This window comes from Pundamilia nyererei, unplaced genomic scaffold (genome assembly GCF_000239375.1).
Source record: "Pundamilia nyererei isolate P.nyererei 1_Seehausen unplaced genomic scaffold, PunNye1.0 scaffold00119, whole genome shotgun sequence".
NCBI lineage: Eukaryota > Metazoa > Chordata > Actinopteri > Cichliformes > Cichlidae > Pundamilia > Pundamilia nyererei.
The window spans coordinates 57,548-74,488 of NW_005187520.1; the positions used below are offsets into that span (position 1 = coordinate 57,548).

The 16,941-nt window shown below is 42.8% G+C and overlaps 2 protein-coding genes across 3 annotated transcripts; one reads left to right on the forward strand and one right to left on the reverse strand.

Annotated features, from left to right (window-relative positions):
• Window positions 1-983: 983 nt before the first annotated feature.
• LOC102199107 (histone H2A-like) lies at window positions 984-1,492 on the reverse strand. Its single transcript, XM_013913183.1, has one exon. It carries the CDS (start codon window positions 1,423-1,425, stop codon window positions 1,048-1,050), a length of 378 nt encoding a protein of 125 aa, XP_013768637.1. The 5' UTR covers window positions 1,426-1,492; the 3' UTR covers window positions 984-1,047.
• Window positions 1,493-2,704: 1,212 nt separating this feature from the next.
• Window positions 2,705-15,570, forward strand: LOC102199398 (CCR4-NOT transcription complex subunit 2-like). 2 transcript variants are annotated; one of them, XM_005742269.1, is made up of 15 exons: window positions 2,705-2,851; window positions 5,815-5,946; window positions 7,864-7,936; window positions 8,063-8,201; window positions 8,288-8,494; window positions 8,714-8,790; window positions 8,875-9,000; window positions 9,378-9,508; window positions 9,600-9,720; window positions 10,413-10,569; window positions 10,718-10,779; window positions 13,878-13,954; window positions 14,033-14,133; window positions 14,586-14,730; window positions 15,337-15,570. In XM_005742269.1, the coding sequence occupies exons 2-15, from the start codon at window positions 5,827-5,829 to the stop codon at window positions 15,421-15,423; spliced, it is 1,623 nt and encodes a 540-aa protein (XP_005742326.1). In that variant the 5' UTR covers window positions 2,705-2,851; window positions 5,815-5,826; the 3' UTR covers window positions 15,424-15,570. The 2 variants fall into 2 exon arrangements, with proteins under 2 accessions (XP_005742326.1, XP_005742327.1); XM_005742270.2 differs by having other exon boundaries at window positions 2,706-2,851; window positions 13,878-13,927.
• The last annotated feature ends 1,371 nt before the right edge of the window (window positions 15,571-16,941 follow it).

Consider the following 16,941-nt stretch of genomic DNA (forward strand, 5'->3'; position numbering starts at 1 on the left):
TTTTTTTTTCAACATTTGTGGCACTGGCGTGGCGCCCCCTGATGGACGGCGCCCTTAGCATTTGCCTATACGGCCTATGCCACGGGCCGGCCCTGGAGAACAGCCTAGTATTGGCTCAACTTCAGCTTCTCACAGGCTAGTCGCATTTCCGGGTTGGGAAAGCAAACATCTGCTCTCGGTGCACTACGTCATTGACTTACTGGTTGTGAATTGATTTAGACTGAAATTGGAGATAGCTACTCTGTTGTAACACTGGGAGCTGTGCTTCAACAGTTTATAGATGCTAGTGATGGGGTTTCTGGCTCTTTTTAGAGAACCGGCTCTTTCGGCTCGGCTCACTAAAAAGAGCCGGCTCTGAACCGCCTCTTCAGGTTGTTTTGTTGCTCTAATTAATTTATTATTAACAACAATATACAATTATGCACAAAAGGAAATACTAATATAAAATACGTGGTTTTATTTATATGTGTTGATATATAAATATATGCTGTGGACCGAAGAAACAAAACAGTACAAACTCCAAAACACATTTCTAGCGTTAACTGAACTTCCAAAACAGAGCTACCGAGATCAATTAAATAACACAATTGAAAGCTCATCACATTCGAGTGCTTTGTGCTCGGCAACATGATAGACCCTGTGCTAAAACACAGCTCGCGATGAGGAGCCGGCTCCCGTCGTTCACGTCAAAGATCTGGCTCTAAGAGCGATTTCGTTCGCGACCGATGCAGCCAGCCATCTTGGTGAATCTGAGGTGATCATTTTGGGGGGAGAAAAAAAAATTATTAAAATGGGAACGCTTTAGTTCCTTGTCTCGTCAGGTCATCCTGCACATTAAGCTATGGCTCTTTTGCTTATATTGCACAGTGAAATGGCTCCCCCCGTCGTCATATATGACAATACACGCACTCTATACGACAACAATAATAATCAGTGTGTTATAGATTGTAATTCACATTGTAAATGTTAGCGCGGGGGTTGTGATTAGAGGATAACTCTTAAGTTGGTGTGGCTCTTAAAAGAGCCGTTTTATGAAATACTGGAGGTTTACTTCGCCTTCTCAGTTTTCTTAGGAAGAAGCACGGCCTGGATGTTGGGTAGCACACCACCCTGAGCGATAGTCACTCCACCCAACAGCTTATTCAGCTCTTCATCGTTACGGACAGCCAGCTGCAGATGACGGGGAATGATCCTGGTCTTCTTGTTGTCGCGGGCAGCGTTTCCTGCTAGCTCTAGAATCTCAGCGGTCAGATACTCGAGCACAGCCGCTAGATACACTGGTGCTCCAGCACCAACGCGCTCTGCGTAGTTCCCCTTCCTCAACAGCCTGTGAACACGACCCACAGGGAACTGAAGCCCGGCTCGTGAGGAGCGAGACTTTGCCTTAGCTCTCGCTTTGCCGCTTTTGCCACCACGTCCAGACATGTTTAAATCTTTTTCCGTTTGCCGAGGAGAAACAGGATACTGTGTAGCAGCAGAGTCTCACTTTATATCGACGCCATCGGCCTCTTCCTGATCGCTCATTGGCCAGCTTGCGCTTCAGCGGGATGGTCCAATCAGAAACAAAAACGTAGTCCACTCTGTGACAAACAAGATCTCAGGGAAATGTGAAACACAAAGGACTTCGAAAAATACACTAGGTTGTAAGATTATATTTACATTGTATATTCATACAATGTAAAAAGGATACGAAGACCAAGGTTATTACAATAAACTAGAGCCAAATAAAAACTGTTTGATACAGCACTGACAATAAACATTCGCACAAAAATTAGAAATAAATAAAAATAAGGATGATTTTTTTTGTTTTTTTCTGCCTGTGTATTTACATTAGGAGGCTTCAGTCCACATGTACATCAGCATTTTTTTCTTTTTTTTTGCTTTTACTTTGAAAAATAATCACATGAAAACACAAAAATGTCTTAAGGTTGATCGATATAAGATAATTGTAACTGAAGGACATTATGTTCAAAGGTTCTCCTGATCAGTGGTATTGTTAGTTCTGTTTCCTTCAGTGAATGATGAATTCCAACTCACCCCGGCGTATGTTGACCACTGAGGGTGAAGAAGCTGGATGAGCATCTCCAAGGGTGGAGCACCTCTCCAACAAGCTTAAGGGTGGAGCACACACTCTGGGTCATGGACAAATTGCTTCTCTAAGTGGAGGAGTTTAAGCGTCTTGGCATCTTCGGGTCTAGGGGGAGTTATTCTGGGGGTTTTTTTGTGGTGAAGCAAGAGCTCAGTATGACTGGCTGATCTCTGTACCTGGGTCCAGCTTTGTGGACAACTTTATACTTCTTTTTTGAAGTCCACTTGCAATCGTAGGATGGCCCCTGTGGCCCAGACCCATAAGTAAAAGAAAATGTATGGATGAATATTTTTATTTAATATGAACAAACCCCTGTAGGAATAACAATTATGATAAAAGTAAGAAAATGTTGTTACTTTTTTAATATTAACAAAGTCAATAGATACTTTGTGTTATTAAAATAAAAAAATGAAAAGTTAGGGTAGCAAACATTCATAAATAATGTCTGTGTTCTTTGCAAGCTCCTTTGATTCATAAATAATCCACTGCAGAGCAACCACATGTGCACTGTGAAGTTGATATTTCTGATTCAACTTCACATGGAGTGGAACAGAAGAGGAAGAGGAACATAAGAGTAATCCGGTTAAAGTGAACATAACAGAAGTTGAACTTTATCTTCTCTTAAAGAGAAGGCCCTGGTGTCTGACAGTAGAGTTGAGTGGAGTAGAACAGAGTAGAGTGATGGAGCCTTCCCAACATCCTCCTGATTGGCAGTGAGATGTCGGCCATCTTGGATTGTAGCGGGGAAGAAGGATTGATGCGGTGAGCTCCTTTTTTATTGCTTTAAAATCTTTTTTCGGGAGTTTCGGGTCTGAGGGTCCTTTAAATGAACCCGAGTTTGTGTGCTCGCTGCAAAGACCCAGCTGGTGAAGGGCGCAGTCGGGAACAGTACGGCTCTGAACGGCGCGGCCCGGTTTCGGTGCTTTTTGTTGTTGTTTTGGGGAACTAACAGCGGAGGCGCAGCAGGCCCAAACACGGACAAAAGCACACCTGCCCGCAGTTCTCCTCTCAGCCCCATTTTCTGTCCGTACAGCAGCGTCTATCCCGGTGTTACCGAGTCGTTAAACCGTAATTTAACGACCTCCGGGTTTCCAATTAGATGCTTTTCTACGTTCACATAAATGCAACAGCTAGCTTAGCTTCTATGCTAACAGCCCCATGTATTCCTATGACAGAAGCTGCTAGCCTGTGTGCGTTGCTCAGCTAGATAGCTGTAGCGTCTGACACATTTTTAACGCTAAAGAGATAACGCTTGCTGATAACTGCTGTTTCCTGGAGACCTGCAGTCAAATAGCAGCACACGGCGGGACAAGCCGGCTCATTTAGTTCTGTCAGGAAATTCTAATATTGGAGTTAACGCTAATCAGACACACTAGCAGCGCTAGCCTTAGCGCTCTAAGCTAACATTAGCCGTTTTTGCGACACTGCTGCGCCTTCAGCGCCGCTTAGAAACGAGACAGACAGACAGGCAGACGACTGGGCTTCGGCTGCAGGGATAAAAGGAAAGTTTGTGAGGTTTTTAACTCGTTATAAAACCTCAGAACCGAGCAGGATCTCAGCTAGCCGTTGTTAGCTGGGATTGCACCTGCTTTAGGAGGCGTCGCTTATCTCTGTTAGCATCGCTTTGTGTTTTAGTGGAAGGTTTGACACATTATGGAGATTAGCTGGTGCTTTATGTTATGAGATGTGATGTTTTGATATTACTTTTGGCTAATGTGCAGTTTGTCCTCACAAACACACCAGTCTGGTTGTTGATCAGTGATTTAGTAGTGGAGGCTTTTACTGTAAAAAACAGAAACGTCCAGCAGACTTCTTTCACTCTGAAAGTTAAAAGAACTAAGCGTTCAGAGGCTTAAAGATGTGTAGTCGGTTGATTTTCTGTAGTTGTTAAACAGTGGAAGCTTTCCTCTGTCTTTGTAATTAAAACGTATTCTGGGAAGTATGAGGAGCTGTGGTGGGATACACACCTTTGTCAGTGTTTTAGTTTTGAGCCTTTTTGGTTTGGATGCTTTCAACCTAGGTTCATCTGTTAAAAAGGGGCCAGCTTTGCAGGTTTGTTTGTGGTGACAGTCTTAATTCAGATCAGAGTCTACAGCTGCAACTGCTTCACTCAAGACTCAACAACTCAATTTTTATTAGTGGTTTAGTCAGTTTCTTCTTTCCCTGCTCTCACTGTGAATAAAATCAGGAACCATCAACGCTTAAACTTGTACTAGTCCTTTTCTGCAGTGCTTTAGCTGCCCTGAAAGTTTCTGATCAAGTAAGATCACACCTCTGATATTTTGTTTATTCAAAACATTTTACATACCACAGACATTAAAACCTTTGTGTTTTGACCAGGTGTTTCCCCAGATTAGGTGTGTTTTTGTCACATCTCCGTCTTTGTAACCTGATCTCTCTGTGCATGAATTTGAGAGGGGTGTGACCGGATGATATTACACTGTGCACTAGCACCTGTAATGTCACTTTCGGTGCATGCTGCTTAACCAGAACTTAGCATTTAGCCTAAAAGTGAGTTCACATCCTCATACAGAGTGAGACGAGAGAAGGAAATGGTATTAATCCAGTTTCTGATAACAGGTTACCCTGCCATAGATGCAGTAAAAGCCTCCCAAGCATCTGTGTCTTTTGAGCTTTCAGGTAAAGCAAATATTTAAAACCTGAAGAGAAATGCTGCTGATGTAGTAGCAGCTAAATGGCTCCAAACTGCTGATCAGGGATCAACTGATCTGTTTGGATCACACATCGGCCTCAGAAGCCTGGATCGGGTATCTCTCTCAGTTCAGCCTTATTCTCTGTTTACTTTGCTGCAAGACAGCAGGTGAGCACAGCTATTACACACCTGCTGCACCAACATACTTTCTAAAAAAGGTCTTACTTTAACACTTAAACTGTTATCATGGCTGAAAATGTTCAGAGAAGCTGCTAAAACATGTTTTTAAGTTTGTATTTTTTTGCTCTGACAGTAACACAACATGTTGTTCACAGCATTAATATTGCCTCTCTGCGCCACACTGAGTGAGGAGGTCCACCACAGTGCGACTCAGAGGAGAAACAGTAAACATCAGCTCACAGACACATTTATATCAAGGAAACCTCACAGAGAGGAGTGTAGCTTATTGATTTTTCACTGCTGTCAGCACAACACACAGGGAAGATACTGAAACCTGATCCAGATGTTGGAGTTGGGATCAGGCTGAAAAACATTAAAATGTTCAGTTATTTGTTTGTTTTTGGCAGAAAATGATAAGAAGTAGAATAGAATAGAATACTTTTATTTGTCAATTTCTTCAAATGTACTTGCCATACAAAGGAATTGAAATTACGTTTCACACTGTCCCATGCGTAGACATTGACAACAATAAGGTGCAGATGCACAACAAAAACAGCCCTAACAATAAAGTAATAAAGTAAGTATCTAAGTATCTTTAAAAACAAGCTTAAAACAATTACATAAAAATCTAAACGTAAGCAGTGCAGCTCAGCCTGTAAACCTGAGATTAAGCAGTGAGACTAAATATTATATGAATTTTGTTTTTCTTTTTAAAAATTGAATTTCAATTTTTTTTGTGTTTTGTGAGTCATGCAAAAGTCGTTCCTGAATGAGACTCTGAGCACGCTCAGAAGCAGGTTTCTGGTTTCAGAGCATGAAATGTTCCATGACAGTGAATGACTTCTGTCCAGGTATGACTGGTCTGACTGTTTCCCGTCGTCTTGTCTCCCAGGTGACACGCGGCATGTTTGGTGCTAACCGGAAGAAGTTTATGGAGGGAGGGATAGAGAGTGACTACCCGGACGACTCCAGTCTCTACTACAGCCAGCAGTCCATGTTCCCTCCTCACCGTGCGGACAAAGACGTGAGTCCTGCACGTTCAGCAATCATTACGGTTTATTAGGGCTGCTCGATTATGGCAAAAATGATAATCATGATTATTTTCACTGAAATTGAGATCTCGATTATTTGACGATATTTATTTAACAATAACAATGTTTTGAATAATGACTTCAAAGATTGTCAAAAAAATATAAAATAGTGTGCAAATACTGATAACAGTGCAAATGTTTGCAATATAAAAAATAAATGAAAAATGTAAACATCTATGTTTAGTGAACTTTGCAGTGTTGCTCTGTGGTGCAGCTACGACACTGTAGCAAAGTTTACACACTATGTCTACTTGATCCACGTCTGACTCCGCGAACCCATAATGTTTCCACACCACTGAAGTTTTTTTTACCTCTCTTTTCAACCAACGGCAGTCACTCTCCTCTCCAAATAACTTCTGCTTAGCTTTCCGAGCTTCCCTCGGGTCCTCTTAATCAGCGGTCCCCAACCCCCGGGCCTCGGACCGGTACCGGTCGGTGAGTCATTTGGTACCGGGCCGTGAGAGTTGAGGCTCAGGTGTGAAATGTATAGTTTTCAGGGTTTTTATCGGTTTTCAGCGTTATTTTGTTATCGTTTACTCGGTTTTCCTTGGTCTTTTCACGTGTGTTATGAATAAATTTTCTTTTTTTTCGGTACCGGTACTAGTTTTATTTTGTTGTATTTATCCGCGACACCTTAAAGGCCGGTCTATGAAAATATTGTCGGGCATAAACCGGTCCGTGGCGCAAAAAAGGTTGGGGACCGCTGCTCTTGTGACACGTGTTCGAAATGCAGAGAGGTGCGCTCGATTTGCCACACAGAGCAGCGCGAGAGTAAAGCACGAGGGAGGGGCTAATAATCGGCTCAGTCATTTTTAATGATCGTTGAAAGCCCAGATCGTAATCGAGATTAAAATTTGATTAATTGAGCAGCCCTACGGTTTATAATTATTGTCAAAAACTGCATTTGAGGGTTTGGACATGCTCAGCCAGTCAAGAAACTTCAGAGGCGTTTTATGGATCTTGCACATGTACATAAGGCGTAGTGTCCCATGGCATTACATTTCATTCACATGTGTGAAATTCAGTATCCTCATGTTAAAAAAAAATGCCCTAAATCCAAGTGGAAGTACACAGTATTGAATATAAGATGATATCTTGGGGCCGTTTTTGTCACTTTTTCCAGGTGTTGTACTTCATGCACTAGAAAAAGAAGTATGTCTCAATTTTTCCAAATGATAAAGAAATATGCTGCAATAAATAAAAGAAATCTGTCAGCATAATTCTTATTAGGAAGAAAATGTGTAAAATTACAGAAAAAAAATCTTCTTGCAACTCATTGGCTAGACTGTCCAGAAAATGTCAGTTTTAAAATGTCATTTAAAAAAATCTGAAATTTCTATACTTAGTATTGAAAAAACAGAAACTTTCCAGTCATTTAGTTGTTTATTTATTAATTAATTACTTTAATTTAGTATGAACGGCTGTTGGGGAGGCTTCTATCAGCAGGAAAAGCGCATTAAAGTACATTTAAAAGTGCAAACATTTAAGCCCTCCTTCACATTTTCCAAACCCATTGAGTGGCCAGGCCAGGTTATGCCAGGCCAATCCTGCTCCCCAGGCCTTATATTTGATACCGCTGTCCAAGGGAGTGAGAGCTCTGTGTGAAGCAACACGAGCAAAAACAAAGAAAAATGAGTCTCTTGTTGAAAAAACAGCACACAGCTCGTCTCCCTGTCATCTCTGCCCTCTTCTATTCATCCTCACTTTGTCCTCACTGCCCGGGGATGCAGCACAGAGCCCTTCACAGCTTACCTGAGTGGTTGACAGTAACAGAGCATGCTGCTGCATCTGCAGCTGCTGTGTGTGTTTCTGTGTTTTGATCTGTGTGATTGTGTGTTTGTCCTCCTCAGATGCTGGCGTCTTCCTCTGCCTCCTCTACGGGTCAGCTGTCACAGCTCGGAGCCAGCCTGTACGGCCCGCAGAGTAAGACGGACAGGCACTGACCTGTTTCTGCTGAATAATGTCGACTCATTACTGTGATGTTATCTCAGAGAAAACGTGGGAGAGTCAACCTCGTTTTTCACGCTTGTCTGCTTGCTCTCTCTGTAGGTGCATTGGGGTTTCCCATGCGAGGCATGAACAGCAGTGCAGCTCCTCCATTGAGTCGCAGCGGGCTGAACCAGTCTGCCGGTCAGCTCTCCAGTACGCCCAATGCCGGCTCGATGCACACGCCCCCCTCACCCAGCAGGTACCCCTCACACTGTGTGCTCTCATTATAAGAACTCTCTGTCAGTGTCTCTGCTTCTTCTTCAAACCACAAACTTCTTCCTGCAGGGGAATACTGCCCATGAGCAGCCGGAGTGTGCTCAATCACAACCAGCAGGTGGGGGGTCCAACGGGGCAGTCAGGTGGGATGGGAGGCGGAGAGCGTGGAGGTGGAGGAGGGAGGAGCGGCAGTATGGGGAGTCCCAGCCGGTCGTCACCCAGCATCATCGGGATGCCCAAACAGCAGCAAGCACGGCAGCCGTTTACCATCAACAGGTAACTCGCATCACTGCGGTCCAGATGTGACCTTTGACCTGTGTTGTTAGAAAGGAAGGTTTTCAGCAGCACATCTGGACCGTGTGATGGAGACGAGGGTTCAGGAATGTTTATGATTATTTATGATTTGAAACGATAGAGAGGAAGAGGTCATAATGGCAAAAACCTGTATGAAATTTACGCAAAACCTGTGTGTGTGTGTGTGTGTGTGTGTGTCAGTATGTCAGGGTTCGGGGTGAACAGGAATCCAGGCTTCATGAACAACTCGCTATCCAACAACATCTTCAATGGCACAGGTAACAGAGTGACATCAGAATTTTAAAAAATCTGTCAGCTGTTACCCAACCTGCTGTAATGTGACCTCTCTGAACTCGTTTCAGACGGCAGTGAGAATGTGACGGGGTTGGACCTGTCAGATTTCCCGGCATTAGCTGACAGGAGTCGGAGGGATGGAGGTTCGAATCCCACCCCACTGCACAACCCGCTGACCGGTCGAGCTCCCTACGGTAATACAGAAGGGACATTTATCTGTTTGTGTCCGTTTGTCTAATATAGAGTTGTCCTTTAATTCTACGCAGTGGTCTAGACTTTACAAAAGTCAAGCAGCCAATAAAATGTAAAGAAAATAAAACCATTTATGGAGCTGTTAGAATATTTGCTTTAACTTCAATTGAAGCACGCTGGGGGACAGTGATGAGAAATACGGAACGCTTATTTTAGTGGATTTTCTTCCTTGTTTTATAGTAAACTGAATATTTTCAACCGTTGGTCAAACACAATAGATATTCAATAAAAACCTTTAAAAGTCTTACATTTGCTGCTGATCAGTGTGTCTTTCTGTTGTGTGTTTTGTTAATGTCCTGCAATTGGTCACTTTCTCCAGTTGGCATGGTAACCAAGCCGTCCAGTGAGCAGTCGCAGGACTTCTCCATCCACAACGAAGATTTCCCAGCTCTCCCAGGGCCAAACTACCAAACAAAAGACCCCACCAGCACCAACGAAGACAGCAAAACGGTGACATTTCTGTCTCTCTCCGTCATCCGCTTTCTGCTTCTTTAACTTCCCAACTCATCCTCATTTGTCCCGTCTGTCTCCATCCAATCAGAATCTGAACTCATCGGGAAAGCCAGCCTCTAACTCAGATGGTCCAAAGTTCCCCGGCGATAAGAGCTCTGCACCGAGCAACAACAACCAGCAGAAGAAAGGGATTCAGGTGCTTCCTGACGGTGAGACAGTTCAATCAGATAATCGCTCAAAAGCCAGACATCAGCTGATCTTTGTTTCTGAATGTTAACCCTGAAAATGTTTAGAGTCATCTCTTTGAGAATTTAAAGAGAAAGGAAATGAATGAGACATAAGAGCTTTATTAGTTTATCACAGACTCGAGATAAAATAAGAAAAGCTTAATTTGTCCTTACTGTAGGGAAATACTTTTGTTTCAGCGGCTGAAACTATAATGGAACATGTAAAATCATAAATGTTGTCATCAGATGATGAGTCTGCCAAACAAATGCAGTTTTATGTTGCTATGAAAGGGTTTAATAGGTTTCTGAATACCCAGCTGTGACGTGTTTAACCAAATTAAAAAAGGCCGGAACTGAAAATCGTTAATGTGAATTTAATCTGTGTATTAAAAGAACCTCCGAACACTTTCATCCTCCTTATTTCCCCTCCGTCCTCATCATCCCCAGTCTGTCACAGCAGATAGCTTCCCCACCCTCAGCCTGATGCTGCAGGTGGATTTTGTCTTAAAAGGGAGCTCTTCCTTTGCACTGTTTTTTTTGTTTTGCTTTTGTTCGTCTCATTTAATTAACTCAAAACCATTAGACGGAGATTTTCTTAGTGTGAGTTTGGGTAAAAAAACAAGCAGGAGAGATTTTAAGCTAATCCGTAATCCTCTGTTGTCTTTGTGTCCCAGGGCGAGTGACCAATATCCCTGGTGGCATGGTAACAGACCAGTTTGGAATGATTGGCCTGCTGACGTTCATCCGGGCGGCGGAAACCGACCCCGGCATGGTCCACCTGGCACTGGGCTCAGACCTCACCACACTTGGCCTCAACCTCAACTCGCCTGAGTACGAGTCGCACATGCAAACGCGATTTATAGTCGGAGACGAGCGGCGTCTTTAAAGTTTTTTTTTTTTTTGAATGGCCGCAGCAGCAGCTGAATGACCTGTCACTGTTCTCACACTCAAACCCTCTCTCTCTCCCTCTCTCTGTCAGGAATCTCTATCCTAAGTTTGCATCTCCGTGGGCATCGGCTCCATGTCGACCGCAGGATATAGGTGAGTTTAACACCAACCTGGAAGTAGTGACTGAGGCTATGTCCACACTAAATGCGTTTTTGTTTTCTCCCCGTTTTGGCCTCCTGTCCACATTGAGACCGCGTTTTTCGCTCGAGGAAAACACAGCGTTTTAAAAATGCTCTCGAAAACGCAGAGATTTGAAAACGGTGTGATGCAGTCAAGTGGCCAATTAAACTAAACGGAGGGCATTATACAACAGTTGTTTTGTTTGCTCTCAATTTTAAAGATTTTAAAGATTAATTAAAGATTAAAATTAATCAATTAAAGATTAATATCAGTTTGTACATGCTTCAGATAACTTTTCTTCAAATTCTTTAATTCTCAATTGCTTTTGCAACTTTGTACTTTTGTGTTACTCGCAGCAACAACTCCACCTCATTGTTAGTCCATTTTAAAAACTCTGTGATTTTCCTCAACATTTTGCCGCGACATTTCAAAGAGCCGGAAAGTAAATAAGCGGCAGACAGAAATGAGGCAGGTCGAATCTTCTTGCATTTCACGCATGCGCAGTACTGGAACGTAAGAGTTTTCTGCCGTTTCAATATGGACGCTGTCTATATACACTGAACAAAAATATAAACGCAACGCTTTTGTTTTTGCTCCCATTCCCCATGGGATGGACGTAGAGACCTAAAATTCATTCCAGATACACAATATAACCATCCCTCCCAAACAGTGGTCACAAATCAGTCCAAATGTGTGTAGTGGGCACATCTGCTATATTGAGATAATCCATCCCACCTCACAGGTGTGCCACATCAGGATGCTGATCTGACATCATGAGTAGTGCACAGGTGTACCTCAGACTGCCCACAACAAAAGGCCACCCTGGAATGTGCAGTTTTTTGTGCTATTGGGGGTCTGGGGACCCAGAACCGGTCAGTATCTGGTGTGACCACCATTTGCCTCATGCAGTGCAACACATCGTCGCATGGAGTCTATCAGATTGTCAATTGTGGCCTGTGGAATGTTGGTCCACTCCACTTCAATGGCTGTGCGAGGTTGTTGGATATTCGTGGGAACTGGTACACGCTGTCGTATACGCCGGTCAAGCACATCCCGAACATGCTCAATGGGTGACATGTCCGGTGAGTATGCTGGCCATGCAAGAACTGGGACATTCTCAGCTGCCATCTGCCCTGAACAATGTGAACCATGATTCATCCGTGAAGCGCACACCTCTCCAACGTGCCAGACGCCATCGAATGTGAGCATTTGCCCACACAAGTCTGTTACGGCGACGAGCTGGAGTCAGGTCAAGAACCCGATGAGGACGACGGGCATGCAGTTGAGCGTCCCTGAGACGGTTTCTGACAGTTTGTGCAGAAATTGTTTGGTTGTGCAAACCAATTGTTCCAGCAGCTGTCTGGGTGGCTGGTCTCAGACGATCTTGGAGGTGAACCTGCTGGATGTGGAGGTCCTGGGCTGGTGTGGTTACACGAGGTCTGCGGTTGTGAGGCCGGTTGGATGTGCTGCCATATTCTCTGAAACGCCTGTGGAGACGGCTTATGGTTGAGAAATGAACATTCAATGCACGGGCGACAGATCTGGTTGACATTCCTGCTGTCAGCATGCCAATTGCACGCTCCCTCATTGCTTGTGGCATCTGTGGCATTTTGCTGTGAGACAAAACTGCACATTCCAGGGTGGCCTTTTGTTGTGGGCAGTCTGAGGTACACCTGTGCACTACTCATGATGTCAGATCAGCATCCTGATGTGGCACACCTGTGAGGTGGGATGGATTATCTCAATATAGCAGATGTGCCCACTACCACACATTTGGACTGATTTGTGACCACTGTTTGGGAGGGATGGTTATATTGTGTATCTGGAATGAATTTTAGGTCTCTACGTCCATCCCATGGGGAATGGGAGCAGTAACAAAGGTGTTGCGTTTATATTTTTGTTCAGTGTATGAACTCTGGGAAAACGACTGATACTGAAAGCGATAGTGTGGACGCAGAGCGTTTTTTAGACACAACCGCCATTTTCAAATCTATCCGGGCTAGTGTGGGTGTAGCCTGAGACCTTGAAGTCAGCATGAAAGTGTTCATTTTCTCACCGACCTGTAGAAGAGCCATTTGCTCACCATTAAAAACGATACTTTGTGAAAAATGTGAAGGCTGATGCTAAGTTTACTCTGACTTCAGAGAAGTGCTGGAACCTCTACAGGCTCAGAAACTGTGAGCGTCTGACTCTTTTTGGGACTTCAGAGGCATTTCTGTCAGTGTCAGTGCAGCAGTAAAGTGACAGATCAGCCTGCAGAGTGAATTAAAATAGACAAGCAAAATTGACCTGATATGTGAACGACATCAGTGTATTGATGTTGTCGTACGTAAGAAACCAGCTTCATTCGAAACCTGCTCACTCCAAACAGCCAGCAGGGCGAGGAGGAGTCCTCTCGATTTCTGGACGCATTTTCACGGCTTTACCTGAAGTTTGACTGTTAGCCCTCACTGAGTTAGAGCTTTTTCTTTGACAGTGAAGAACCGCTTGGCTCCAGCCGCCCCCAGACAGCATCGATGAGCTCTTCCATTCTGATTGCTTCTTGGTTTTCACGCTGTGCAGTGAAGCTAATTTTCACCAAAGTTGGAAATTTTAACTCTTGAACACAGATTCTTCTTCAGGGTTTTTGCTGTATGTTAAAACTTTTGGTGGCCAACAGAGGACAATCATCATGGCTGATTCAAACAGTTTTTAAACGATTTTAATTCTTAATTCTGTTTTATTTTAAAAAGTCTTTGCTTTTAATGCGTGTTTGCCAAACTCGTTTATATATATTTATAAGGACTCGTTGAGTCCTTCATCAGCAGGAAATTTAAATCTGGAGTTTTTCTGCCTCCATGTGGTCTGAACGAGTTAATGCATCATGATTTTTTTTCCAATCAGTTTTTATAATGTGAGACTGAATTTACTGAAGTTTAAATTTATTTAATTTTAGTTGCTTAAATAACATCAAAATGCTCTACGCCTGTTCATTGCATTAATTACATGCAGACCAGTTGTGCAGTTTTTCTAATGAAGCTTTTCATTTTGTCCTGTTTGTTGATTTTATCTTTTCTTTTCTTTTCCTGCAGACTTCCACGTCCCCTCAGAGTATTTAACCAATATCCACATAAGGGACAAGGTACCTCCTTCACAAGACACCCCAAAGGTCCTTTACATGATTGTTATGAGACTGATCTCCTGAAAAATGTGTCCGTATTAATCTGTCTCTCTCTCTAACCTGCAGTTAGCAGCTATCAAGTTGTCTCGGTATGGTGAAGATCTGCTGTTTTATCTCTACTATATGAACGGAGGAGACCTCCTACAACTGCTGGCTGCTGTAGAACTGTAAGAGCGACCGGTCATTACTGCACCCTAATCACACTAAGTCAGTCACCACGTGGGTGGAAACTAAATTACTTTGATGTTTGGATGAGAAAATTGCTTGAAACTGAGATAAAAGTAAGATTTCATAGTTTCCTGTTGTGCTGGCGTTCAGTGCAATCAGTTTTTTAAAGAAATCCGCTCACCAGCTTCTTGTCATCACCAACAAACTCTCCACTTTTCCATACTGATCTAAAATACATCCTTCCATATTAAGATAAGTCTGCAAATGTTTTTTTTAATGATTGAATCTATTTTTCAGAAGCTTCTCATCTTTTTAAAATGTTTTAATCTTCATTACAAATAAAGATTAAAGCATCCAAAAGAACCCCAGGCTGTCTGAAATGTCTCTCTGCGTTTATGATGGTGTACAAGCTGTTTAAAGCGATCATTTCCGCGTGTGTGTGCGTGTCCAGGTTTAACAGGGACTGGAGGTATCATAAAGAGGAGCGGGTTTGGATCACTCGAGCTCCGGGGATGGAGCCCACACTGAAGACCAACGCCTATGAGAGAGGGACCTACTACTTCTTCGACTGCCTCAACTGGAGGAAGGTGGCCAAGGTGAACGAACACACACGCACACTTTAAATCAGCACCAGGATGTGTTGCCTACATTTGATCAGGTTGACAGTTCTCAGATCTTGATTTCATGAAACTGGTCCGAGTGTTTGAACACTCAGTACTAAAGACTGCATTCGTACAGCTGTGTGGTGGTAAGGGCAGCTCCTTCTGCTGCTATCCGTGTCTCAGCCTCTAAAAGAGCTCCTCAGGTGAAAAACTAAGTGAAGAAGAAGGTTCTACTACTTTTTTCCCCTCCAAGGGAGGAAGAACATACAGAGATCTGATGAACCGATCATTACTGAAGTATTTTTGAGACTTCATCTCTGCGAGGAATGTTTGTTGTTTGTCCTGGATCTGTAGATCTGCTTGAAATGAGGTTCAGAACTTCTGTTTGATTTTATTGAACAAGTCTACATTTGAGAACAATTATATTCTGGAAAAAAAAAGCTAACTGTTTTAATAGTAAAATGTGATTGGATCAAATAAAAATATGCATTTGTATCCCATTAAATCCAAAGCTAAAATTTCATTTTGAAAGTAAACACAGAATATGATGAACGCTGTGTACAGTCGATGACAATTTACCACTTTGCTCCTCGTTTTCAGGAATTTCATCTGGAATATGACAAACTAGAAGAGCGACCTCACGTTCCCTCCACCTTCAACTACAATCCTGCCCAGCAGGCCTTCTGATTGGCTGTCTCTCCTACTGCCTGCCTGCCATTGGCCCTCCTGACCCCATTAGGTTTTTCCACCGGCACACACTGAACGGGGAGGACATCCTGGCTCCTGTCCTCCTCTCTGAACAGACTTCATCCTTATATTTTTTTTCATATTTTTGTTCCTTCTTTACCTCATTATCGTTATTATTATTTTTTTAAATTTCACACTTCTCCATCAGTTTGATTTGGCTGGTCTGTGAAGTGGACCACAGACTCGATACACAGACACAAGCACTGCAAAGTGTCCATCTGATTGAGTGACTCATGTTTCTGCTCAGTCTTAAGAATCGACTATTTTTGTCTCCAGAAGCTTTTAAGAGAAACCAGATTTTAACACAGGAAGTGATCACCTTTCAGGATGGATAATTATTTCCCACTGTGTCGCACCTCTCTGAAACCTGGCGATATCTTTAACCCACTCTCTTTTATCAGGTTTATCCCCCAGCATTACAAACCAGAGCACATCATCAGACAGTCAGGAGGACATGCAATGTACATTGTAGCACTATTTCATAATAAAAGAGGAAAAAATATCCTTTTTTCCCCCCTTTGGTTCCTTTGTGTTATAAAGCGGGTTTAATTTAAAGAGACAGGTGAGAGTGCAGCAGGTGATTTCATACTGCAGGGAGGTCTTTCACAGGTGGACACGTTCCCTTTATACCTCGAGGAAAAGGCAGGAAATCTCTCTCTTTTTTTTTATTACGTTTTTTATACATATTTCACCATCTGCAGTTATTTTATCCTCCTGAGGTGGCAGCCTGTTTAAAAATGAAAAAGACATTAGGTTTTTGGGTTTTTTTTGTCATTTGAAAGACAGAAATCTGAGGTGGCATTTAAGAAAACCGATTTGTCTTTCTGGATGATAATGGTGTTAAATTGGAAATCTGGTGAATGCCATTTCAGATTTATCTACTACAAATCTTGTTTTCAGCTTTTTCAAGATGGAGAAAAAAGAAAATAGTTTCTTTTTCTTTTTTTAGATTTTCCTCCTTTGTGTCGGATCATATGTTAGTCCATGCAGAAGTCAGCTTTAGTTTGGTGAAATAACTGACACTTGCCATATAAGAACAGTTACAACAAAAATAATTTTGAGTTTTGCTGCCTCATAATCGGCCCTTGGGGGTTCTCACCATAGTAAACAGGGCTGTTCGGTAAAGCAAAGGGACTCAGTTTGTCTTGCTTTATTTGAATAGAAATCAGCGCACTTTTCTCAAGTTCTCGTTGATTAGATAATCAGAAAATGTCTGCTATGTTTAAGTAAATAAAACCCCAAATCAGCTTCTCCTGGCTCTGGCTAAAACCTGATCAGGAGGCACCAATCACTACCCTGACCTTACAGCTACAAAGACGTTGGGATGATTGGTGATGCTAATGTTGTCTGTTGTTCTCTGTTAGCCTGTTCAGGGTTTAATCTCCCAGCTTATCCCACTGTCAGTTTATCCTGAGGATAAGTGGCCATAATATTTAATAGGATGGATTTATTGTTGGA